The sequence below is a fragment of the Lepidochelys olivacea genome (assembly GCF_965140295.1).
Source record: "Lepidochelys olivacea isolate rLepOli2 genome assembly, chromosome: 3".
NCBI lineage: Eukaryota > Metazoa > Chordata > Testudines > Cheloniidae > Lepidochelys > Lepidochelys olivacea.
Genome location: NC_140413.1, coordinates 8,211,372 through 8,238,055, shown reverse-complemented (window position 1 = coordinate 8,238,055; position 26,684 = coordinate 8,211,372). Strand labels below are relative to the sequence as shown.

Sequence of the window (26,684 nt, the reverse complement as noted above, 5' to 3'; positions counted from 1 at the left end):
TTGCAGTGTTCATTGCTGCTGAACCTGAGTAACAACAAGTAATCCAGAACTTGTAGGTGGATGATGGTTTTTATTTCTTCTTCAGATATTGTGTACCCCATAAGTGTTGATGATCGACAGCATGGGCATTCATGTTGCTTAGCAGTACAAAAATGTGATCAGTGCTGCCCCAAGAAGCTTAGACTCTGAGTTAAACATAACACGGCGAGAGATGATAGATAAATAAAAGGGAGCTGAGCTCTGGAAAGGCAAGAGTTACAGCAGTGAAAGACCATGAGATGCTTATTTTAACACACTCTTCCTCTTGGTTTCTCTTCTAAAATCGAATGTAATACAATGAAGACCGGTGTCCAGAATGAAGGTCTTCGGCTGTAAATCATGGTATGCAAGTTGCCATTCACTCACAAGCAGGATTGTACAGGATTTCTGTAGAATAACACAGATGCTTTTGGAAATTGTGCTGTGTTGCAAATTCCTACCACCTGAATGACTGCTACACTTGGCAGCAGACAGCACTGTGTGTTCAGGGGGTTTTAAATTAAGAGCCCCCGCTCTTTTATATACTGACTGGTGATGGGGCATATGAGTATGGAGAGAATCTAATCAGATTGTGTCCAGAGGATACATTTATTTATTAAATCCAGTTTCCTCCCAACACTCTGGGCAATTTGGATCCTCATTTTACAGATGGAGAAACCAGAGGCAGTGGAAATAAAGCAAAGCTCTACTCTGAAAAGTGCCTTCATAAACTTTGCACCATCTTACTAAGGAGATCTGTTCCCTGTGTGTATTCAGTCATAGTTGGCTGACCTTCCTTTTCTTCTTAGGGGAAAAAGGAATTTTTACTGCATTTCTTTTAGTCTGGCAGAGCCAACCTATCTAAGAGAGGGCAAGCTGGAGTCTGTTCCTTCTTGTAGCTCATCAGAAGAGTTTCCTGTGATTTAAATCTGTTACATCTGAATCCAGTAGTGACAGATGTCGCTGAGGGCAGAATCTCTCAGCATTAACTTAACATGCAAAGAACCCACGTTAACTTTCGGACCCCATAGTGTGTTCGGTGGGACAGCAGCTAGAAAGAGCAGCTTTTTACCAGTAAACTGAGGTCACTTTACTCTGGAAATCATTGAGAAGCACTTCACATGGAACCTCTGCAGAGCCACACCTCAGAATATTATGACAGGAGGTCAGGAGCATCACTCTGAAGTTCCCAGCTCCAGTCCTGTGCTTGGCTCTCCAGACACACCTCCCTCAGAACGTTCCCTCAGAACGTGCAGCACTGACTCAATGAGCTCAAGTCCTATGGAATATATGGGAGTGAGCCGGGTAATATATTATAAATAACCAACCATATATTCGGGTGAGGGTGCGTATTCATGTGTGTGTGTTTGTGTCTATGTATATGCACAAACACACAATAATATAATAATAGCCAAGCATAGATGTGCAAAAAGTTAGTAAAGTCTCATTATTATTTTATTTCAGCTCATTCAGACAAATAAACTGAAGCATTATCCCAGTATCCATGGAGACTTCAGCAACGATTTCAAACAGCCATGTGTTGTGTTCACTGGACATCCCTCCCTCAGGTTTGGGGATGTGGTGCACTTTATGGAACTGTGGGGAAAATCTAGCCTTAACACTGTTATATTTACAGGTAAGTCATAAGTTCTTGTTGGACCAGATTCCCAGGGCCTCCCTCGTTCCCCGGTTTGATGACTTCAGTAGGAGCTTGTTCAAGTGAGGCTCTCAGGACTGACATCAGTGACAAATAATTTATACTGCATTTCATTCCCGTTAGCCCTGCATAGCCAGTCCTTGCCTTTTGTAAGCAAGATCTTTGTATGTACTGCAGTAAAATGCCTTCAAGAGATCAGTTCTTGGATGAAGAGCAGTTGGCTCAAGCTGAACCCTGCCAAGACAGAAGCAATGCTGATTGAAAAAGGGAAATGCTTTGATGAGCTGGCCAAGACTTTGTCTTCAACTTCCATCAAAAGCATACAGCCCTTATTCATCAAAGTGGTACAAAACCTCAGGGTCCTCTCAGACTTCTTGCTACTCTGGGCTGACCAGGTAGACTCAGTTTCCAAAATGCCTCCCTTTACCTCCAGCTTGCTAGGAAACCTCATTCCTACCTTGTGGCCGGGGACCTAGCCACAGTGATCTATGAGTTGTCACCTCCAGTCTGGATTACTTTAGCTAACTGTATCTGAAGCTGAATGTGAAGATGATACACAGGTTCCAGCTTGTCCAGAACGGGGCAGCCTACTGTCGCCCTGGCTCAGGCACTGAGAGCAAACCTGTGCTCAAGTCCTTCCACATTCCCACAGTCAGCTTCTGATGCTAGTTTAAGGCCTTGGTCCTAATTTTCAAAGCAATTAATGGATCAAGCCCCAGCTGTGGCAAAGGCTGATTGTGATCTATGAACTACCGAGACAGGTGCATTCCTCTATGACAATGCAGATCCCAAAGCCCAGGAAAAAGCACATGAGAGCTGGGAAGGAAACATCCTCTGAGGAGAACAATCTTCCAGAGGTGATTAGAGTTTGACCATCGTTAAGAAATGTTGCAAAGCCTTCCTCTGTGAGAGAGCCTTTCCACCAACCCTGCCCCAAGCAGAGTTCTTTCCCTGTATTGGTAAAAGTTCTAGAGACTCTGTTTTTTTCTGTGGAAGGTGCCCTGATACTATGGTGATGGGTGGCAATATCAAACACGTAGATAAAAGGGTAAGGTCTTGGGACAAGATCAAAATAGGGAGAGGAGATGGGAGGCTCTGTAGATGGTCACGTACATCCCGGTTGAAAAGGCAGGACATAGTCCCCATATTAAACAGACACTACATTTTGTCACTAATGAAAGCCAGCAGAGGCCTATTTGGAAGCAAAGCATGAGCCCTCCTGAGTGACTGGCTGTGGGTTTTTGTACCATATTCAGTGTTATCTGGGTAGTCACTCCATCATTAACTGCTTTAGCCCTGATTCCAATAGCTGACAATGCTGCCATATAGGAGCATACCACTTTGGAAATACCGTACCTCACGCCTATTCCAGACTTCTTCATTTAGGGCCAAGTTCTGATGTCCTTACGTTGATTAGTACCTTACTCCACAGTTAGTCCCATGGAAATTAATGGAACTACTCATGCAGTCAGGTATTACCCAACATGAGCAAGGGTATCGGAATCTGGCCCTTAGTGAGAAGGTGTTTCATTCTGAGCCTTCCTGCGAGGAGAAGCAGTTGTCCCGTCAGATACTAAAATGGAGTCATTCTGACATCTGCAAAAATAGAGTAGGTTCTCTTATTTATATAGCTGCTTCACAATGCTATTAGGAGACCCTAAAGCTGGTGGCCAAAGCTTGGCCCTGACCCAGCCTACCTGAGGCCTCCTGAGATATGCAGCATTGCGTCTGCTATGGTTTCTTGTAGTGAGTTGAGTTCAGTCAGGGTGTCATTGACAGCCCTGCGAAGAACAGCCTATTCTCGAAACACGGGTAGGGCAGTGATGGAGCAAGCTTTTCCACATCCTTCCACCAGTGTTCCCTCCAGTGAGATTGGGGCACAACCCAGCATTGTGCCTCACTGCCAGATTCCCTCCCATTGTTCTCCACAGGTGCAAGTAATGGTGGAAGAAGTAATCCACAAGAGTTGGGGGTGTGTTTGTTTGGGTTTTTACCACCATGTCTCCTAACTCTGTTCTGAACCGGTGTCAGGGCTGTACTTACACTTCTGCAATTGTTACCCGGGTGGAAAACTATGGATCCGAATTTTACTAGCGCAGACAAGACCTAGGAGTGTGATGGAAGTTTGGGGAAAGTTTCTGGCTCTCTTTAAGTACATGCCCAACAAGAATGCCAGTTAGTACCAGCCATTGTGGGTTTAGTGAGGAAGCACCGATCCCCTAGAAACTAGTTTGAGGTCACTACCAAAAATCACATATAAGCTGCAGAACAGCCATCTGATGGCAACAGCTTTCAGCCACTACTACCTGTGCTAGAATGCACTGGTAGCATGGGGGTAAAAAAGGTGAATATCCTATTACGAGCTGCCCTGAGTTATCCAGTTCTCTACAGATCCACTAGGGTTATGGTGGAATATGTGGTGAATAGTTCCTTATTCTTCCATGAGTCTAATACTGACACCCAGCCTAAACTAAAAGGAGTAATTATGAGGAAAATGGTGAAAATGTATTTCCTGAAGGTGATACTGATGCCAAATCATCTTCAAATATGAAGTGTTTGTGTTGGATTTTTGTCAGGCTGAGAAACCAGGCCACTCAGGTGGGTTTGTGATACTGAAAAATGGTAAATTGTGCTCTCTTTTTTTTTTTTTTTTTTTTTAGGATCTGATTAAAACTAAGAGATGCTGTTTTTGTCTTGATTAAATTTGTTATAGAAAAAGCAGGCAATAATGCTTTCAGATGAAATGGTGCTGCTCTGCTGCTTGATTGAGCTAAGACTAATTGTGGGCATAATTTTCATCAAATTAACTGAAAATAACTGGGGGAGAAAAAAGAGAAATCCATAAGTGAATTAACATTGCCAAATGACAGCCCGTCTAGACTAGGGTGTGGTGATAGGGAGAGGAATTTTGGCAATATTCTTGAGACATCAAATATCTTCTGCATTTTTTTCCCTCTCTTCCAGAGCCTGACTTTTCGTATTTGGATGCACTAGCTCCTTATCAACCTCTGGCTATGAAATGCGTTTACTGCCCCATTGACACAAGGCTGAATTTTATTCAGGTGTCCAAGTTACTCAAAGAAGTCCAGGTAATGAAATCTCTCTTGCCTTCCCTTTATGTTTATAAACCTACACCCACCCACCCAATGGATACTTTCACTGTGGATGATCTTTATATCAAAGAAATGACTGTTTGTGTTTTCTGGTTTTGCCAAGTCTCTATAAGAGAGCACACAGCATATGCCTCCTCTTCTAACAGCCTGCACTGAAATGTGTACAAAATGGCCACCAATCTCCAGACAGTGGACTTTAAACATTTAACGGCTCACTATGCAAAGTAACAGTAGGTATGTAGCATAAAACATCACACATTTCCAAGATTGAGCCTCTTAGCAGTTTATAAACACAATCATTTTTCCTGTTGAATCTTTCCTGCTTGTTTAAATATGCCCTGGATGTGTGTGCTAAGTATTTATGTCCCAAAAGTACAAGGTGTGCTGAGATACCTCAGCTTCATTAACTTCAGTTAACTCCACCATCCCCTGGTCCCTCAGACCTATAATCACAGCTTCCTCTTTGATACGGACACTGTACTTTCTGGGCCTGCACATCCAGGTCATATCCAAATCCTGCTGCTTCCTTTTTTATCTCCGGCCAGACTGCCAGAGCTCTTGTTCAGACTGACATCTCCCACCTTGGCTACCACAGTCTCCTCTTCAGTCTTCCCGGCATTCACCTCACCCCACCCCTTTCTATTCAAAATATTGCTGCTAAAATTTTCTTCCTGGTTCATCCCTTCAATCATGTTACCCCCACCCCTCCTCCTGTTGGGTTCTTCTATTGGCTCCCTCTTCAGCACATCCAACACGCACGATAGTGTGAAGAGCTGTGAAAGAACAACATCGCAATGTGAAGAGATGATTGGCTATCTTCCCCTTCACTCCATGAATGATGGCAGATTCCACTGTTCGCTTCTTCCACCAGCACCTTCTTCCATGTTGCCCTTCTGTGTGGCATGTCCTCCTCCTCTGATCAGTTCTCACAGACACTGCCTTGTCCATCAGACTCACGCCTCTACCATGACCCCTGTAGTAAACAGCCTATTAGTGATCTGTTAATATATCTAGTTTTAAAAAAATCTATGAAGCCTCCAAATTGTCTGTTTGGCTAATATATGCAACCATATATTCCTCCTACTGTCACCCTTATCTTCCCACTCTCCACTCCATTGTATTCTACAGCCACCTGTGGCATTTTGTCCCTATTTCGAGTAAAAGGTTTTTGGGACTGTCTTCAGTTTTGTTTGTACAGCACCTGGCATAACTATTGACATTTATTTGTATTCAAATGCTGCCTTAGGACACCAGTCAGGGTCCACTGTGCTAGGCACTATATAAACACATAACAACTGTCCCAGCCCTGAACTGCTGACTCCAATCCTGATTAAGGGCGTCTAGGTGCTACTGGAACACAACTAAGGTATATTACTAATGTACAACCACGTTACAAACCTTATAATTGCAGTGTCAGTACTTGCATTATATACACCTTCTAGGGCCCTGCACATTGACAGTTGGACGTCTATCTTCACCACCATCTTCTCTCCTCTTCTAGCCTCTCCATGTGGTTTGTCCAGAGCAGTACACCCAGCCTCCACCCACCCAGTCCCATCGCACAGACCTGATGATAGACTGCCAGCCGCCGGCAATGTCCTACCGCAGAGCAGAGGTGCTGAGTCTCCCGTTCAAGCGGCGCTATGAGAAGATTGAAATCATGCCAGAAGTGAGTGACTAAAGGAAAACAGCATGGTGGCCCCTTGCTGTCTAACCCCACATTGGTCCTGATGCTCCGTGTTTGTAGTCTCTTCAAACAGAAAGGTGTTACACATGAGACTTATATTGCATATGAAGGTGCAAAGCACTTCCCACTAAGCAGAATGCCAGAATGAGAGGTACTCATGAGAGGGTGTTCACAGTGTGAATAACTTAAGGTTGACGGAATCACTGTGGGAAAACTAAAAATGTTAATTATCCTTTGCAAGGACGTCACACTTCAAAGCACATCATACGTATGTTAATCCTCTGTGGACCCCAGTGAGGTTGCCAAATACAATCCACATTTAAAAGATGGGTAAACTGAGGCACTGAGAAACTAAATGATTTGCCCAAGGTCTCACGGTGAGTCCGAGAGAAAGCTGAGAATTGAAAGTCAGGACTCCTGGCTTCTGTCTCCTGCACCACTTGCTAGAAAAACCCTCTCCTTCTCTTGTGAAATCATGTTAAGGCACGCTAGCAAATGGCTTATTTAGTGTTAACAAATGATGATTCAGTAAACGGTCTTAGAGTCCAATAAGTTAATTGGTTGCTTATAACCATATAACATATGCTCATAGACTTTTTAAGGCCAGAAGGGATCATCATGATCATCTAGTCTGACCTCCTGCACATCGCAGGCCACAGAACCTCACCCACTCACTCCTGTAATAGGCCCATATCCTCTGGCAGAGTTACTGAAATCCTCAAATCATGATTTAAAGCCTTCAAGTTACAGAGAATCCACCATTTACTCTAGTTCAAACCGGCAGCTGACTTGTGCTCACCACTCTAGAGGAAGGCGACCACCCATCCCCACCCCCAGGTCTCTGTGAATCTGACCTGGGTGAAAATTACTGGCTGACCCCAAATATGGCAATCAGTTAGACCCTGAGCACGTGGGAAAGACCCAGCAGCCAGAAAGAATTCTCTGTAGAGCCCTCCCAATCCAGTGACCCATCTCCCCTGTTGAGGATATTTGCTAATAGCAGTCACAGATGGGCCATATGTCATCGTAAGGCAGTCTTATCCGACCATTCCCTCCATAAACTTATCAAGCTGAGTCTTGAAACAAGGTAGGTTCCCCCCGCCATTACTACCCTGGGGAGGCTGTTTTAGAACTTCACTCTTCTGATGGTTAGAAACCTTTGTCTAATTTCAAGCCTACGTTTACCGAGGGCCAGTTTGTTCTTATACCAGTGCTGATAAGGCCTCAGTTAGAGCACTGTGTCCCGTTCTGGGCACCATGCTTTGGGAAAGATTGGACAAATTGGAGAAAGTCCAGAGGACAGCAACAGAAATGATTAAAGGTCTAGAAAACATGACCCACCAGGAAAGATTGAAAAAATTGGGTTTTTTTAGTGTGGAGAAGAGAAGACTGAGGGGGGACATAAGTCTTCAAGTATGTCAAAGTTTGTTATAAAGAGGATGATGATAAATTATCCTCCTTATCCATAAAAAGAAAAGGAGTACTTGTGACACCTTATAGACTAACCAATTTATTTGAACATAAGCTTTCGTGAGCTACAGCTCACTTCACTGGATGGAGTTGTATGCTCAAATAAATTGGTTAGTCTCTATAAGGTGCCACAAGTACTCCTTTTCTTTTTGCGGATACAGACTAACACAGCTGCTACTCTGAAACCCTCCTTATCCAGTGAGGATAGGACAAGAAGTAACAAGCTTAAATAGCAGCAAGATAGATTTAAGTTCGACATTAAGAACAACTTACTAACTGTCAGGGTAGTAAAGCACTGGAACAGACTACCTAAGGAGGTTGTGGAATCTCTTTCATGGAGGTTTTTAAGAACAGGTTAGACAAACACTTTGTCAGATATGGTCTAAATAATATTAGTCCTGTCTCAGTGTGGGGGATTGGAATAGATGACCTATCGAGGTCTCTTCCAGTCCTACATTTCTGTGAGTCTCCATTCCTCTGATCATCCTAGAAGCCCTTCTCTGGAACTGTTGCATTTAAATTTATCTTTCGTAAACAGGGGAGACCAGAATTGCGCACACAGTATTCCAGATGAATACTACTTATGCCTGTCACATTGATTAATAATGTATTAATCCTATAAACTATGCACAAACGTACTCTTAATATTAAGTGACCTGTATTCTAAGAGACATGATGTTAAAATAGTCTGACAATACAGTCAGCACAGATGTGTCCTTGGATCAGAGGTGAGGCTGTTGACAAGCAGGGTATATAACCCCATGGAAATGAATTAAAAAAGAAAAGGTCTGTTTCTCATTGGAGGAAAAACAATACCGTTAGCGTTAACAGAGGATGCAGAATTACATGAGGAATGGTACCTGAGTAACAAACCGCGATAAGCCAAGTTCTACAACTGCCACATCATCTGTGTCCAATTTGTGCCTGAATTCAGTTTTGTGAGTACGCAACCGCCTGTGAGATTATCCCTGGAGTCGAGGATGGGTTTTTAATTGAAAAATGTACTCTCAGATGCAACTTCACTGTGGCATGTGTATTTGTTGGAGCCATTTGCATATTTATTGGATCCTGTTAAAGCCAGGGCTAGTAAAATGTGACGTATGTTCAGGGCTGTGACCAAAACAAATCTTGTGTTAGCAGAGTGATAGTCACCCCCTACGCAGAGAGCCGGGTCAAGACCTAGGGAGCATTTAAATTCTGCTGTCCAGTCCTGAGGCTTCTCTTCAAGCCTGTTGTAGTAGTTCCTATTCCTTGGCCTGGCTCTGCTCAGGGGGCAATATCACCTGTCTCTGAAAACAGCGAGGCTAACAGCAGAGTAAATTTGCAAAAAATGTTATTCAGACGTTCTTGTGTTTTAAATACATTCATTTCAGAAAGAGGAAGGATGGCCCACTGGTTAGAGCACTAGCCTGGTACTTGGGAGACCAGCATTCAAGTCTCTTCTCTACCACAGACTTCCTGGGTCAACTTGGGCAAGTCACTTAGTCTCTCTGTGCCTCAGTTCCCCCTCTGTACAATGTGGGTAATAGCACTGCACTCCCTAACAGGAATGTTGGGAAGATGAATACACTAAAGCTCAAATAGTATGCTGATGGGGGACGAGATGACTGTGAGAGAGAGAGAGAAAGAGATGCCAGCTGTGTTTGTGTTCCTCAAATATGCTGGCCCACAGGTTTATTGGCAAGAATATTTGCAGAAACCGCCATCTTTCTCTTCCAGCAAATACCACTAACTATAAAACTTCTATTCACACCAGAAACCTGATTCAAAGCTATTTGTCCATTCAGGGTATGGACACGTCCTGTGTGACCAATTGGAACACCGTGAGGTTTAAAACATGGTTGCCAAGTGCTTGAAGCCATCTACTCGGGAGCAGCGCTGAGGCTGAAATGGGTTCATGTGAAACATCTGTCGTAGTTTTGAAGCACGCCTGGCTTCTGGGAAGCGTGATCCTTTGCAGAATATTTGTAAACAGAAAAGAGGCCAATGGAATGGATAAACTGGTGTTTATGAATAGTTCACCCAGCCTGGGGTCCAAATAGGAACCCAGAAGATAGTTCTGGAAAGGACCTCCCAGAGTGTCTAGTCTGTTTGTGTGGTGCCAGAGCTATGCAATATTTCTCACGCTGACCTCCCTGAGAAGGAGCCAGCCTCTTCAGGGAGACTCTCCAGCCAGCCCAGGGGAAAATAGTGAGGACAGGAAGAAGGGGAGTTATAATGATTGAGCTAGTCCACACAAAGTACCAACAAAACTCACCCCCTTTTTGGCAGCCTCAGCAGAGCCCAAGAAACTGAATGGACCATGGAGACTGAATTCTCAACATATCCCTAGAGCTGGTCCCTCCAGGTCAGGTCGGAAGTACACTGCTGGGGGTGGGATGTGAGGAAACTTGCTCTGTTGACCGTTAACCAGTGGAGAGAGGGCTTCAGTCTCCAGAGGAAGGATAGCCTAGGGCTAAGGTGCTAGGTGGAAGTTGGGAGATCTGGCCTCTCTACCTCCCTCTGCCACAGCTTGGGGCTTTCTTTGCAGTTTTTGTCCTGCTTTAACCATATTGGTTTAGAAACTAGTATAGTTTGAGGTACAACTCCTAGCCTGGGTGCAGTGGTACCAGAGTAAAAGTGCTTTTACTGGTATACCTGAGGGAAGGAGTGGGGTGAGAGGGAGAGATTTAACTATATTGCATAAAATCACACCCCTGGATACCGCAGTGGTGAACTCCACAGAAAACCCTACTAATAAAGGACTGTCAATAGGGCCTCCTTCACCAGCACTGAAATGTTGAGAGAAAATATCATAGAAACGATTTTGTTTGTTCTCTAAATGAACGTAATGCTGGTGAAAGGTGCTGAATTGGCAGTGCTAAAGACTGAATCCTCTGGCCACCCACACAACAAGTGCATCTGCTGAAGGGGTTAACTTTATCCCCCTGCACTGCCAACGTAGCTCCAGGAGGACCCAGCATAACCACATGGAAATGAAATTCTGTCTTCCTGGTCCATTCAGTCTTTGACCGTTGAGTCTCGCAATAAGGATGGATGCCAGTTGGCACTAATCACAACTCAGTCAGACTGTGCAAAGCCTAACATCTTTTGTAATCTCTCCTTCTCCGTATTCTCAGCTATGCCCTCTAGTACAAGTGATCTTCAAGGATCATTATAGACTTCAAAGACCTGGGAGGAGGGGAAATTACCTGCTATGACATGTATTTGTTTCACCCCTGCTCCTCCCCCTGCTTCCCTTAACATCGCAGAGAACTGCCCCCACTCCACCTTTCAGATTTTGTCATAGCCCCCTGCCTTTATGATCCTGTAGAAAAGACCAGTGTGTTGCTCCTTTGTTGTGCAGAGGAGTCATTAGTGAGTTGGTTTGGAAAGGTCTTCCCCTTGCACGGATGAATCATCTATTTCAGCCGGGGTTTATGCCAACTTCTCAGCCATGTGGAAAATTTCATTGTCAGAAGGTGCCTGCAACATCCCCATCTGCAGGGAGGGCCATGCGGGGCCAAAATCACACCAGCAGTGGTCCCTGTAGGGTGGAAAATCTCAAGTGATGGGGTAAGTGGCAACACCACCTGCTTGGCTTGTGGTGAGTACCACCACCCATGTTGTGTGGAGACTGGACTGACGCAGGAAGGGGTATTTTACAGCCCCCTGCATCAACATTGTGAACCTGGCCTGTTATCTCTCAAAACGCAACTTAAACCAAAGAACAAACACTAAAACCTGCTCCGGAAAACACCAGTGTGCAAATGTCTGCCAGCCCTTTCCCTTTCTCTCTAGTACATTAACTTCCATAGACTTTCAAACTGTACAAAGAGGTGTGTCCAAATTTGTCTCCTGATTCCTTAACTCTCTTGTTAAAAGTAAAAAACCCATGAGTGATTATGGTCCCAGTAGCAACAGAATGGCTTCAGTGATGTGTGTGATGAATCATAGAATATCAGGGTTGGAAGGGACCTCAGGAGGTCATCTAGTCCAACCCACTGCTCAAAGCAGGACCAATCCCCAATTTTTGCCCCAGATCCCTAAATGGCCCCCTCAAGGATTGAACTCTCAACCCTGGGTTTAGCAGGCCAGTGCTCAAACCACTGACCTATCCCTCCCCTGATGAAAGGAGGCTTTCTGTTAAAACCGTTTTCCTCCACATCCCGACCCAAAAAAGTCTTAGCTAACCACTCTAGGGTCAGATTCTGGTCTGTTACACAGGTGTGAATCCATGGCAATCAGTGGCGTTACTGTGTATTGAGATCACCTTAACAGAGAGGAAAATCTTGCCCAGTCAGACTTTTAGACATTAATGAGATTTACACTTAGTACAGCCTTTGTTCAACGGGTTTTTAACTCTCCAGTGGCACAAGGCTAGGGCTGGCTCTCCAGAGTATTATGGAAGCATTTTCACTTTGTTTAATTAATCTGTTCCTTTGAGCATCTGCATGTCACTTTAAAAAGGCAGCTTACTGGAAATTGGTAAGGCATTGTCTGTTCGTAGGAGAATGGGAGGGCGGGGTGGAGGAGGGGAAATGGAAAACATCTTCTGGAGCAAACAGATAAATTTGAACAGTAGCCTCTGAGCAAACAGTGTGACTCCAGTTTAATTACAATTTGAACAATGATGCCTATCACAAGACTCCAGCAGGAGGCTGTCTAATTGAATGAGGGCTGTTTTGTTTTTAAAATATTCTTCTTTTGTAAAGCTCATTGGGGTAAGGACCAGTGCTATTTGGATGTGTGTATGCACCTTCTAGCACAATGGGACCCTGGTCTTGGTTGGGGGCCTCTAGCAGTGCCCCAGCCCTAAATGAACTCCCCTTCCTGGGCACTTACCAGGCTGCTGTGCGGGCCCACCGCACTGGACCTATTTGCTCTTAAGTGTCCCTTGGTCCCAAGCTGTACTCTTTCTTGGTTCCCTTTTTCTTCAGAAAGAAAGAGGGGGATCAATAAGGTACAGCCTGTCTCAGACCTTGTTCCATTGAATCTTATCCCTTCTGGGTAAACCTTCCTGTGTGCTCTCTTGTTTAGACCAGCCTGTTCCACTTGCAGAAGATGGGATAAAAGGGGAAGATACTGGATTGAAATTCACCACTCAGCAGCTGGGTCTAAGGTCTGGTCTACACTGGGGGGTGGGGGTGTCAATCTAAGTTATGCAACTTCAGCTATGTGAATAACATAGGTGAAGTCAATGTACTTAGATTTACTCACCACGGTGTCTTCACTGCTTGCGAGTACGGAGTCGATGGGAGAGCACTCGGCGGTCGATTTATCGTGTCTAGATTAGACGCGATAAATCAACCCCCGCTGGATCGATCACTGCCCATTGATCCAGCGGGTAATGTAGACAAGCCCTAACAAATCTTTCTTTGAGGGAAAACACTAGCAAGTAATGATCAGTTTCTCACAAGTGGGAAGCTCCTCAGGACACTCTCGCTGCAGTCCCTTCCAGCACTGGACAATAGACAGCTTCAGCTGATAACTTTTTGTTATCTCTCTTTATATATATGCATTAGTCTTTCATTTCTGTTAACTCTCCTCTCCAGTCAGTCCAGGTTTTCTGTTCATCCAAACCAGTTTCTTCTAGCTTTGTGGTTACTTTAATCATGTTTGTAGGGAAGACAAAAGTTAATCTGTGATGTCTTACACATGTGACTATGCTGTGCTGTAAAACTGTTTAAATCACGGGAGGCTTCTGTCAGGCCTAAATAAACCTTCACTATCAACAGAAGTGAAGTTGCCTATAAATTTAGGTATACCCAATTAGGGAGGATGCTAACTTTATATGGATGCAACTTCTAGGTTAAAAAGCTGAGTGAAGCATGTTTTGTGCATGGACTGGCCCTGGGGAGTATCTTGGCCTTGTGCTTATCTGAACTGAGGAGCTACAATTCTGGCACTTGCTGGGTGGGTGGGGAAGTGGAAATGATTGGCCAGTAACTAGCCTAAAAATTTACGACAAAAAGCTCATTTTATCCTCAATCATTGTGCAGCCCCTCGTTGGATTCAGTGGAATTCTGTCTGCGAACTAAAGGTAGTGCATGGCCTGAACTGAAGTCCAATGACCATTTTACATGAGAAAGGATAAGGTAAAGATTTAGGATTTGACCCTAAGCCTGCATGTACCTTTATCTTCCATGCCAACAACTGTAGTTTGGCCATCAGCAATGTTTGATGTGCCAGATCTTGTTCAGTTGTGGAAAATAGAATCCCAAGCGAGAGATTCGGCAGCAGTGTTTGCTAAGAAGTTCCTTATGCTGCAAGAACTTATGCTGCCATCTATGTGTAAAAATCACAGTAGTGACACTTCCAAAAACAAATCTCTCTGCAATTCTCCTAGTTCACGGGGCTGCACTCTGGCACGACACTGGCAATTTTACTCTTTTATGGATTGATTCTTTTTGGTAAAAATTCAAATGGAAACAGACCAAAACACAAAAGTAAAGAGCATAAAACTAAACCAGATAAAAACTGCAGCAAGCCACCCTCAAACCTGCCACCTCCCAATCTAAAGGTTGATGACATTAATCCCCAGTGCTATACTAGTATTGATTCTTCCCAGGCCTCCGGCAGTATGAACATGGAAGGAAATCAAAACACCACCAATGTTTTCATGTTAGTAACACCACCCAAGTGCTAATCTGTGTGTAGGGGGCTGATCAGTATAATGCTAGTGCTCAGTGTTTGTGTTTGTGTTTTTCCATGGCTTCCACAATGCTAGCCCATGCCGCTAGGGTTGAACTAATGACTTTGAAGTAGAACTTTCCTCCTCGTTGCATCGCTGGGTGTGACGTAATAACCTTCTGTTTGGGTCCCTAAGCTTAAGAATCGGCCAACTCTTGATCAATGGAAGATGAGGCAGTATCGTAGAGAGAGTAAAAATGAATGCCTGCTGCAGAGCAATGTTGACTGTTAATGGCTCAAGTGTTGCAATTTACTGTACACGTGGATAATACTCACTAGAGGGGAATAGCAGAGTGCTTCAGTGACAGAAGAGGCACTCTCAGAACTTTCATACAAGGTAGCTCCTTTCACTTAAGAATCTCTTCCTTTACAGTAGTTGTCACTTTTCATTGTGTTCTTTATTAGAGCCAGTTCTGTATTGATTCCACAGTGCAAAGGGGCAAGGAGAGAAAGTGCCTTCGATCCCTTCAAAGTGCAATGCATTACACTGCTGCAAGCATTGCTATTTTTAGCTCTGAGGCCAAATCTGAAGCTGTGACTGGGAATGTACTGCTTTTCTTTTACATTTTCCTACTGAGGCCTATATGAGTGTCTGTTATTTTCCAGTAGAAAACATCAACCCATCCCTTTTTAGGCCGGTGTTCTCAAATTTCTTCAGAGGATGGGCCACATCTTAATAGTGACACTGGGTAAGATTTTCAGAAATGTTTAACGTTGGCCTAAATGCTTCCATTGTGAAGCCAGTGGTAAAACTCCCGTTGCTTCACTGGGAGTGGGGTCAGGCCAATGCTGAGTGCTTTTAGAAATCCCATGCATCGCTTCTGTTCAAAATTGTATGGATCATGGCCTCTACCACTTGCAATCACGTCACGTCCTTGCAGCAATTGCTTCCATAGGAAAGTATATAGTACCCACCTCCTTGCACTGTGGGAAGGTAGCATGGTATAATGGTTTAAGACAGTCAACCTGCTCTTATTCCAAACTCTGCCAGGGACTTGCTGTGTGATCTCTAGCAAGGCATTGAACCCCTCTGGGCCTGGAATGGGAATAATCCCCATCTCTGTGAAATGCATGGATATCCTCGTCCAGTTTTTCATGCATGTGAAAAACAGTGTGTGGCAGCTGCTAGACCGCTTGTGTTCCCTTGCTCTCAGTGTACCGGAGATGCTTGGCTATAGAGGCCAGAAGTTCTGAAGAGCTCTGTTCCCAGTTAGGCATGGAAATGAGTGGCTGGAGTTTCAAGGGAGCTCAGCTCCCTGGATGCTAAGTCCTTCTCAAAATCTGGCCCCAGGCATGGGTGCCGAGCAGAGGACTAGGCTCAGATGAGAGAAATCTAGTGGAGGCTGACGTGCTATTGCGTGGGATATGGGGGTTACTACTATGGGAAAACTGTGAAGCACATCCCTGCCCCTTCCAGTGAATGGTTGTGCTTACCTTTTTGTTACCTCTCTTGGGACCACCTGGAGTCCCAACAGCGTCTGAATCATCTTGGGCTGGCTAGGAGTTGGCAGCCTTTTCCATCCGGTACAGGCGCTCCCATCCATGCCTTTGGTACCTCCACATTGCATAACTGCAGTGCCCTCTGCTGCGCTACTCTTGAAAACTAAGGGGAAAAGTCAGTGGATGCAGCATATAAATACTCGTTCACGTAGTGCTGTTCCTGGCAGGGAGCCTAGAACACCTGTGCTCCAAGGACAGCATTGGCTTCCAGTTCGCTGGTGCAGGTCAAGGTGTTTCGTTCTGACCTCTCTGTGCGTTTATGGCTTGGGTCTGGCGTACCTCTTTTTCTCTGCCTGGGTGCTTGTGCTCACGAGTCCTGGATTTGTATGTTTAGAGGCTGCTGGCCAATCCCCCAGCTCAGGAATTCATTTCCCAATCACCTTGGTCGGGCAAGTCCTGAGTCTGCCTGCCCACTCTGCAAGGCCTGTCAGTTTGCTCAGACTTCCCCTGCAGAGATGTGCTCGGGGGGGAAGGGGGGAGTTGTAGATGGCATGGGGACATCTCTTTATACAGCGACAGTAAGTTTTAGATGAATATCAATATGTAGGTGCTTTATAAAGTTGCACCTGGGACGAGAGATATGTTCATCATATTTAAAAAATTAATATTTACCATGAACGAAAAAGTTTAACAGTCTAAAGTGACTAAAGAGAAAGGCCAGTGGGAGGCCAGAGTGGGTGACTGAAATTTGCCCCTCATGTCACTTCCTAGTTGCCCACCTTCTGCAAACCTCTGCATCCACAATGCTGACCATGGAGCATTTATTGCCACATTCTCCCTCCAAACACTAGTGGGCCATGCGTATTTTAAAGGGTTGCCATTGACTGAAACTCGGACCCAAATCTAGGTGTTGAGTGAAAAAAGCAACAGAGGCACCTGCATGCGCTTTAACAAGCAGGTTCCAAATAAATTCAGCTTCCCCGCCATACTCTGCAACCCAGACACTAAGACCCTGAACGTGAACTGGATTTTATTATTTTTTTTTTTAAGAAAAGGAGGACTTGTGGCACCTTAGAGACTAACCAATTTATTTGAGCATGAGCTTTCTAAAGCTTTTCTTTTTGCAAATACAGACTAACACGGCTGTTACTCTGAAAACTTTTTTTTTTTTAGTGTCCGAGATGTAAATAAACAGCATGAACAATGGAAAATTAAACTTTGAGTGCGGCTAATCAAAGGTGTCAGTAACGTAGCTAAAATTAGGTGTCTCTTTAACGGTCCATTTCATAAAAGTTGCCCCTGAATCCCGAAAGCCCACTTCTGAGAGCGATACAAAAGTCAATAGCACTGAGACACAGAAGGGGAGAGAGACAAGGAGGGGGAATGCCAGGTAGGAGGAGTGCTCTGTCACTGCACCCTGGTCTGTGTTTGCAGTTCATTAGTTCGTGTTAAAAACATCAGGCTGCCAATTTAAATCACAGCTGGCTTGGTGGGAATTTAGAGATTATCACTTCCTAAACAAAATCCTTTGTTTGTTTCAGCTTGCAGATTCACTGGTGCCCTTGGAGATTAAACCTGGCATTTCCTTAGCAACCGTTTCTGCTGTGCTGCATACTAAAGACAACAAGCATGTGCTTCAGGTATGGTTTGATGGGGATTGGAGGAAACTCCATACACAGGGCAGCCCTGGCATCTGGGTCCCAGCTCTTCCCATGTGGCAACCCCTTCAACTGGCACCTGTGCCCACACTGCAGCAGATGTAGTCAGAGGCTCTCTCCTAGTGCGCATGAGCGGGGTGGGCTCCTGGATGAATTAGATGCGGAACTGAAAGTGGGCTGCTTCTAAATCTCCGTGCTTCTTTCATTGGCTGTGCGCCTAGCTGAGATAAAAGGAGGAGAGGGATCGTTCATAAGGAAAGGCCACAAATCACATTAGTGTCTGTCCCTAGTACAAGTACTGGGATCGGTATCATTCAGTCTTTCACAGTGGTCGGTCATGGAGTAGAAGGTAGATGGCCTTAAAACACTGCGGGGGGAACCCCCGTCCCCTAAGCGAATGAAATGCTCTGTTCTCCTAGGGGCAGATCATGCACCACAGCACTGGGGTTAGACTGTGAACTGAGGTTCTCCAATAGTCAGCTGGGGAGAGAATCTTTCCCCACTTAGGCTTACAGAAGCAGTTTCTGCAGCACTGGTTTGTAGAGGGAGGCAATGTCTAAACCAATGAAAGCCGGGCCCTAGCTCTTCGCAGAGATCTTTGCCCTCCTGAGCGCCTCCTGCTCATAAAAGAGCTGGGGTTTGTGGGCCACTCCTCGCCATCCCTGTCCCCCCCCACCTAAGAAAAGATCAGCAGTTCAGGAGCTACACTGTTCCTGGTAAAGAGGCAGTGGCATTTGGGCTGCTCTGCTCCCTTCCTCCCCTCCAGAGAAGGACCCGGAAGCTTCCCAGCATGACGCAGCACACTTACCTGGGCAAACTTTCTAACTGCTCCAGAGAATGCTTTTCCAGGGCCAGCCCATGCAAAATCCCTCCCTGTAGGTTGGCTTTTGTGATGCCAGTGAGAAGCGAGTTGACATCGTTAACACACACAATCCCCACACAATCGTTAACACACACAACTAGTTCCTCACTCAGGATTTGCCAGTGCAGCCTGACTTGTGTGTGTGTCTTCTGGGTTCGTAAGGGTGGGGACGGCCTCATTTGGTCTTGCACAGCACTGAGAATGTTATAGGCGCTAAGTCAATAATAATGGCATAAACCGCGAGGCCTGAATGTGCAAGAGCAGGTGCTCAGCACGTTCTGCACATTGGGCTCCTTTAAGGCGTCTCAAGACGGGCACCCAAAAACTGCTCATTGCTTTTGAAGATCCTGGCCTACCGGTGATGGCGGGCAGTGGACTCCAGGGTCAGTTTCCCTGTCTTCCCTTCAGAGCTAGAACACCCCCTTCTCAGCAGTGAGGGTAAAATAGTCTGCCACTCCCCACCACCTCTTACATTCATGCACCCAAGGTTACTAATGCTGTAAAAAGCTTTTCAGCTGGTCTGTTACTGTGCATTCTTGCCTTTAGCCCCCCCCAAAACCCGCACAACCCCCAGCCAGCAAGAAGAGAAAGCGGGTGAGTGACGACGCGCCAGAATGCAAACCTTTAAAGCCGCTGCTGAGTGGCTCCATTCCCATGGACCAGTTTGTACAGACACTGGAGAAGGTAATAACATGTTTCCTGTAGCATGGGAGGTTCAAATGGACTTTCCCAGAGCCCAGAAAGCCAGTAAAGAGCAGGAAAGGGGATTATCTACGGTGGTCCAAAGGGGTATAAAAAGACTGAACAGGATGAAGTGAAGAGATAATAGATACTGTGAATATGGGGGTGGGGGTTCTGCTGTCTGATGTATCTTCCCAAGGAAAGTGATAGAAGACCCTTTTTAGCCGTCATTTTAAAACCATGTTGGACAAATTACTGCAGGATGCCACTGTGAGGAGCCATCTGGCTTTCATGGGGAGACTAGATGGCCTGTCGGGTGTCGTTTTGCTCTTCTCTCACTGTACAAATACATTTGCCCCCCACCAAAATTTAAAACTTTTCTGAACTCTGGCTTTGTGCTCTGGACACCTCAGTAATGGTGTTTAGCCATGGGAGTTTGGCGGAGCGTCACTTAGCTCCAGAAGGGATCCCCGCTAACACAGTGCTTTTTAAACTGACAGCCTTAAATAATGCAGGAAGCCTCATAGCAAATTAACCTTCCTTCCTCTCTCTTTCTCCATTGCAATGTGTGTTATATATCATTCACTGGTTTCTGAGGTGTGGAAAGGGAAAAAAACTATCAAATGAAAGAGCCAGGTATTTAGCTGGTGGAGGAGTGGAGAGGTTGCTTATGGTGAGAATAGCACAGAGCTGAACTGGTAGGGAAGGGAGCAATGTCTAGGGGTTAGAACAGAGTACTAGAAGTCAGAGTTTAATTCCTGCACCTGCCACTGAACTGGTGTGTGATCCTAAGCAAGTCAATTCGGCCAAAAGTTTCAAAAGGGCAGATTAACTTCGGGTGCCTCTGGTTTTTCTTGAGGATGTCTTGCGATACCTAGGGGGCCTGATTCCCTCCCTTCCCCCAGCTGGAGGTGCTGAGCTCCCACAACTGCTTTTGAAGTCAAGGAAGTGGCATGTCCTTGGTGTCTTTGAAGATCAAGCCCTAGCTGTCTAAAGTTGGCACCCAAAATGAGTGGCCATTTCTGCACATTTTGGCTTTAACCTCCCTGTACCACAGTTTCCCCAATCTATACAATGGGGATAATACTTAGGCTATGTCTACACTGAACTTTCATCAGTAAAACTCTTGTCAGTCCTGGGTGTGAAAAAATCTCCCCGACCGACGAAAGTTTTCCTGACAAAAAGCGCCGATGTGGACAGTGCTTTGTCGGTGGGAGACGCTCTCCGGCTGACAAAGCTACCGCCCCTTCTTGGAGGTGGTTTTGTTTTGTTGGCGGGAAGCGGCACAGCTGTGCTGCTGTAAGGTGCACAGGGTAGACCTAGCCTCAGTGTTTATCCTAGGAATTTCAGCAGGCTTATAACTAAGAAGGATGAAGGATGAATTCAAACTGGAACAGGTACAGAGAAGAGCTACTAGGATGATCCGAGGAATGGAAAACTTGTCTTATGAAAGGAGACTCAGGGAGCTTGGCTTGTTTAGCCTAACTAAAAGAAGATTGAGGGGAGATATGATTGCTCTCTATAAATATATCAGAGGGATAAATACCAGAGAGGGAGAGGAATTATTTAAACTCAGTACCAATGTGGACACAAGAACAAATGGATATAAACTGGCCACTAGGAAATTTAGATTAGAAATTAGACGAAGGTTTCTAACCATCAGAGGAGTGAAGTTTTGGAATAGCCTTCCGAGGGAAGTAGTGGGGGCAAAAGATCTATCTTGCTTTAAGATTAAACTCGATAAGTTTATGGAGGAGATGGTATGATGGGATAACATGGTTTTGGTAATTAAATATTCATGGTAAATAGGCCCAATGGCCTGTGATGGGTTTTTAGATGGGGTAAGATCCAAGTTACCGGGAAAGAATTTTCTGTAGTATCTGGCTGATGAATCTTGCCCATATGCTCAGGGTTTAGCTGATCGCCATATTTGGGGTCGGGAAGGAATTTTCCTCCAGGGCAGATTGGAAGGCCCTGGAGGTTTTTCGCCTTCCTCTGTAGCATGGGGCACGGGTCACTTGCTGGAGGATTCTCTGCTCCTTGAGGTCTTCAAACTACAATTTGAGGACTTCAATAGCACAGATATAGGTGTGAGGTCTTTTTTAGGAGTGGTGGGTGAAATTCTGTGGCCTGCATTGTGCAGGAGGTCAGACTAGATGATCATAATGGTCCCTTCTGGCCTAAATATCTATGAATCTATGAACTAATGCTTACAGAGCAGTTTGCTACTTACGGAAGCTTTCAATCCCACATCATCTTGGTGTTCCAGAATTTGAGTGCAGAGCTGTGTCTTTTATGGCCCTTAACACCCCCTCCCTCCCCCCCAATATTTCACTGCAACTGCGTTCTAAATGTGAGCACTCTTTCTCCCCAATCCCCATCTGCAGCATGGTTTCAGTGACGTGAAGGTAGAGGACACAGCAAAGGGACACATTGTGCTCTTGCAAGAGGCAGAAACCCTCATTCAGATAGAAGAGGATTCGACACATATCATCTGTGACAATGACGAAACGCTCCGGGTCAAGCTGCGGGACCTGGTCCTCAAATTCCTTCAGAAATTCTAGCAGTTCCCCAACAGAGATCCTGCCAGCCTCTCCTGAATGAGGAAAACAAAGCAGGCCTGTGAGACGACAAAACTCCAGAGCAAATGTAACCGCTTCCCCTGGGGGAGACACAGAGAGCACCTCTCTCATTCATAAAGAGCCAGAAAACTTCTCCCGCATGAGGGAAAGGGGGGAGTATTTTATATATAATTAATTTTAACCAACTTTTTACAACCTTTCAAACCCATTCCCTTGCTGTAAATTTGGGTTTAGAGCCCCTCGGTAAGAATTGCAAAATAAAACATATACTGTATGTTTTCATCCAGGTGAAAATGCTATCTAGAAACAAACAGCTGTCCCGGATTGCTATTAATACCATGGACCCTGATCGTCTGCCTGAAAATGTTCATTGCAGAAGTCTGTCCAGCTCATTACTGGATGGGCGGGAGGGGAAGGGTCTAGGTTATTTACTTTTTACCATATGTGCCCTCTATTTCCTTTTGCTCTGATTGGCCAGTTAAACCAGTCAGTTTTATTTTCTGATCCTTTCTGCATTTGCGCAATGCTGCAGTCACGTTTTCATTCCCCACACTGGGGTGGGGCGGTGGGATATTTATCATCACTTGAGGCCAAAAAATTTTTTAAAAAGATGGGTGTCTAAAACTAGTTTCTTGGGTTTGAAGTTAGGCACTTATTTAAGTACCCTGATTTCCCATCCGCCCTTGAAAGGTCAGTGCTCCTAGCAGCTCATGTTGAAGTCGTTGGTAGTTCAGAGAAGCTGAGCTCCTTTGACCATCAAGGTACTTATTTGGGTGCCTAAATATGGACTTAACAGCATAACTTTAGAGGGAGACTTTCACAGGAAGAAAAAGGAGTTAGGACTCCGCTCCCATTGTGCTTAACTCTTGTTTGATCCTTTTCAAAACCTCCCCTGTCAGCCTTCATTTTCAGAAATCTTGGCCTGAAATTTTAATAATCACTTGACCGATTCCATTCATATCCAGGTTTATGAAACTTTTCCCTCCTGCATGTGGGGGTCTAAACTCAATGAATACGGCCACGTTAGAAAGCAGCCAATTGATCGCATTTCACACCATTGTTTCCGAATGGGATTTTTGTATTTACTTGGAGTTGAAAAAACCGTAGTAAGAACGCTAAAAGCAGGGGCAGATTCTGTGGTTTGTCAAAGCACGTGCTTGCCCAGACCATATTTTGTGCAGGTATGCATGCGTGTGTACGTACGTACACTTGGAAAATACATTTGCTTTGTGGCCTGTAGGAGATGAAAGCAGTATAAAAGCAGCTCCACAATAAAAAGTATTTATTTATGCTTGTGCAGCTTCCATACTGCATTTTCTACACTTTAGATTTGTGTTTGATGGGCTGGAGAGGCTCCTGCAGCTACACCTTGGCTGGGTGCGTGTCATGGCATGTGACAAATAGTGTTATTAAGGTGATAAAAACTGGTTTCAGTAACATTAATCCTAATAAGAGTTTACAACATTTGCAGTAGTTCTGCTTTTTTATCGTCCCTCTAAAATGGAATAAAAGAATTGGACATATTTCACCTTGTAATTAAATCTCCAAAAAGATCATTCTTAACACACAAAGGCTGTGTGATAAACTCAGCGGAGTCAGGGAGGAAGCGAGTGTGGGGAATACATGAGTCCTTGAAAATGTCTCTCATCTGGGTAACTAAACCATCTCCAGCGCTGAGCCCGAGTTCCACAGTGTTATGTTTGAGACTATTAATTTGCATTGATAATAGCAGGAGAATTTACCTGAGGCTTTAAGGAGCTGGATTCTCGAAGCTGAAGCTTTGCATTTGTGCTTGCTGAGTCAGCCTGGCTGGAGTGTCCCCAAACCAACTGCCAGCCGGCAGACAGGCCAGCTAGCCAGATATTAGTTTCCCCTTGTCACTGCCTATACTGTGAGTGATTTAGTATCATGAAATTAAAATCAAGGTCCTGCTGTGTAATCCCTAAAGGCAACGCCTGGGAGTTCAGGAGCAACAGCAGAGTGCAGTAATTAGCAATACGGGGATGTTAAGTTGGGTCCTGCTGTCACCATGACTAAGTGCAAGCAGTGAAGGAAATGGGTTTGCTGGGTGACGTAGATCTTAAAAATCCTGCTCAGTGTTGTGCTGGTGTCTACTGGAGAAGTGGAAGTAAATTCACTGTCTAGAATGTACATTGCGTGCTGTGAAATTGTTCAGTGTGTCTTTTACTTACAGCTGTGTCATGCTTTGCTCCTGAACTGGATTCTAACCCCCATTTTAGGAGCCAGTATGGTTCCTGCTGGTGGGGAGGGGAGGAGGGTCTATTCCTGATGCTTTCACACACTTGCCAAGTGATCTGAATGCTGATTAGCAGAGTCTGGGTACTTGCAGCTCCCACTGATGTCGGTTAGAGCTCTGGGTGCTCAGTTACTTGGCCTTTTCTTGTGCATCCATTTCACCACCTGCAACTTGGGGATCACGATACCCAGCTTTTGGTAAAGCGCTTTGAGGACTTTGGATTCAAGGTGTGGTTGGTTCAAGGTGTTATCCTTCTCCTGTTGTATAAGGAGGGGAAGGGAAGTCTTGTTTGCTGAAACACAAGACTGGGTTCTGGCTCATCTTGCAGATTGGGGGAAAATAGTTCCCTAATCAAGTCATCTGCTTGGGGAAATTGTATGGCCTTTGTTATGCAAAACATCAGCCTCCAGCCCCACGGACGCTTCTGGCCTTAAAGTCTACAATGCTGGGGGCAGTTCCAGCCTCTGTTCCAGTGTGGGCGATGTTCTCCCTGCAAGGCCCCAGGGATCCTTTTCCCCCCTACCTCCTCCCCCACGCTGCCTCCTTGCTTAAGGTGTGAGAACTCCATAATATGTCTCCAAACAGAAGAACCCGCTATTAAACTTAACCAGGAATTGGCAAAAAGAAAAGGAGTACTTGTGGCACCTTAGAGATTAACAAATTTATTTGGGCAGAAGCTTTCATGGGATATAACCCTCTTCATCAGATGCATGGAGTGGAAAATACAGTAGGCAGATATAACTATACAGCATGTGAAGAGATGGGAGTTGCCTTACTAAGTGTGAGGTCTGTACTAACGAGGCCAATTCAATTAGGGTGGATGTGGCCCATTCTCAACAGTTGACAAGAAGGGATGAATATCAACAGAAGAGAAAATTACTCCTGAATAAAGACTGGGAGTGGCTGGGTCACTACAAAAAATAATTTTTTTGGCGTAACCTAGGGCAGTTGTGGAATCTCAATCATGGGAGATTTTAAGAGCAGGTTAGACAAACACCTGTCAGGAATGATTTGATAATATTTAGTCGTGCCATGAGTGCAGGGGACTGGACTAGATGTCCTCTCAGGGTCCCTTCCAGTCCTATGATTCTATGAGCTGGTTTCAGCGCAACTTTATTTCAAGTCACCACAGGGGGCAGTTCCTCTCTGCCAACCAGTAGGCATGGTAGTGGCACCTCTAAGGTCCCAAGTGATGCTGGGGAGCAACCATACTTCCTCCTACTCCCATCCAGCGGGGATATCTGAATATTGTCCCAGGGTCTGTTAACACCCAAGGAGTTCTTATGATGCCCTTGGATGAAATCCATTCCCAATACAACAGCAGTAGAAATATCGGTCACCACACTAGAAGTCCATTTAGCCCCAAGTTCAGTGGGAGCTGGATTTCTCCTGTGGCTGATCATTACTAGTCACTAATTGAACTCCTGCAGTACAAATGTTCTTCCCCTTTAGCATAGGATGTTCATCATGGATCAGAATTATTTCAGTTCCTGAGTCCAACAGCATTGTGGTTTTCCAGATATCAATGTCTTAACACACACATAGTAACAGGTATCTGGGCAGATCTCCATATGGGCTGTTCCATTAGTTGCTACTTTCTAGTTTTCCTGATGTAGCTTCCCTCGGCTTGGGCAATTCCATCTCCAATGGCCTTTGCCTCTGCATTGCCTGCAAGTTTGGTCTGGCCTGGGCCCCACCTGGGAAACACATTCTCTGATCTGACCCACAGGACACCTGTGAATCACTGTACCTGGGCCATCTCCAGTTTTTTTAACCTCTTCCCTAGCAATCATTTCTTGAAGTGCTGCATCTCGTATAAAGGGGTCACCCTGGAGCTGGGAATTAGCAGCGGATACGTTTAAGGACACCATTTCTGCTTCCAAGTGGGAAACTCTACGTATGACGTGGCCCACAGGTTTATCCAGTGTGTTATCTTCCTTCACCAGCAAGTTATGAAGTTCCATTGTCAAACCATTTATAAACTGACTTGTCAGACAGGATTCCCTCATGGCTTGCCACTGGGCATAGTCCCCTCTCGCTCTTGTTACTTGCAGATGTGCTGCAGCAGGTTCTGCTTCATGCAAGCCATCTCTCGGCCTGGGTGGCGCAGGGAAAGCCCTATCAAAAAATCTCAGTGCGCACAAAAAACTAGACAGGTATGCTCCAACCTGAGGCCTCCTGCCCTGCCATTCTTTCCAGTAGTTCAAAAAGGCCAAGGCCCCCCTCCCCACGCCCATAGCGCTCCTATCAGTGATTGCGTAGCTGGCCGTAAGAGCCAGGATCCACACTTTAAAGCTGTTGGTAAACAAGGTAAGTGTCCAAAGACACTTCTAGATACTGTGCTGCTTTCTCATCAACCCACTTGTTCATAGAGAGCAACAGCTCAAAGTCCGTCAAGTACACCGGCTCCTGTCTCATCTGTGCGACCAGCAGTGGGGCCAATTCAGATATTTCTTTGCGGGGGAGGCAAATGCTGGTGCCCCCCCGACCCTGTCCTGAAGGGACCCCATTCCAGTCCCTACTAGTTCCCCACCTCTTCCCACTCAGGGATGCCAGGTCTCCCTCAGCTGGGGAGTCTCCCCTCACT

At 45.3% G+C, this 26,684-nt stretch overlaps 1 protein-coding gene across 1 annotated transcript in view; it reads left to right on the top strand.

Moving 5' to 3' along the window:
* The window catches only part of INTS9 (integrator complex subunit 9), an 80,093-nt gene extending 56,102 nt beyond the window's left edge, over positions 1–23,991 (top strand). Inside the window, exons 12-17 of the mRNA XM_084623898.1 lie at positions 1,483–1,654; positions 4,640–4,764; positions 6,290–6,457; positions 17,599–17,697; positions 19,124–19,261; positions 21,646–23,991. Of these exons, the coding sequence (XP_084480024.1) occupies positions 1,483–1,654; positions 4,640–4,764; positions 6,290–6,457; positions 17,599–17,697; positions 19,124–19,261; positions 21,646–21,822 (879 nt within the window). The 3' untranslated portion in view covers positions 21,823–23,991. The remainder of the gene's footprint in view (positions 1–1,482; positions 1,655–4,639; positions 4,765–6,289; positions 6,458–17,598; positions 17,698–19,123; positions 19,262–21,645) is intronic.
* Positions 23,992–26,684: the final 2,693 nt, after the last annotated feature.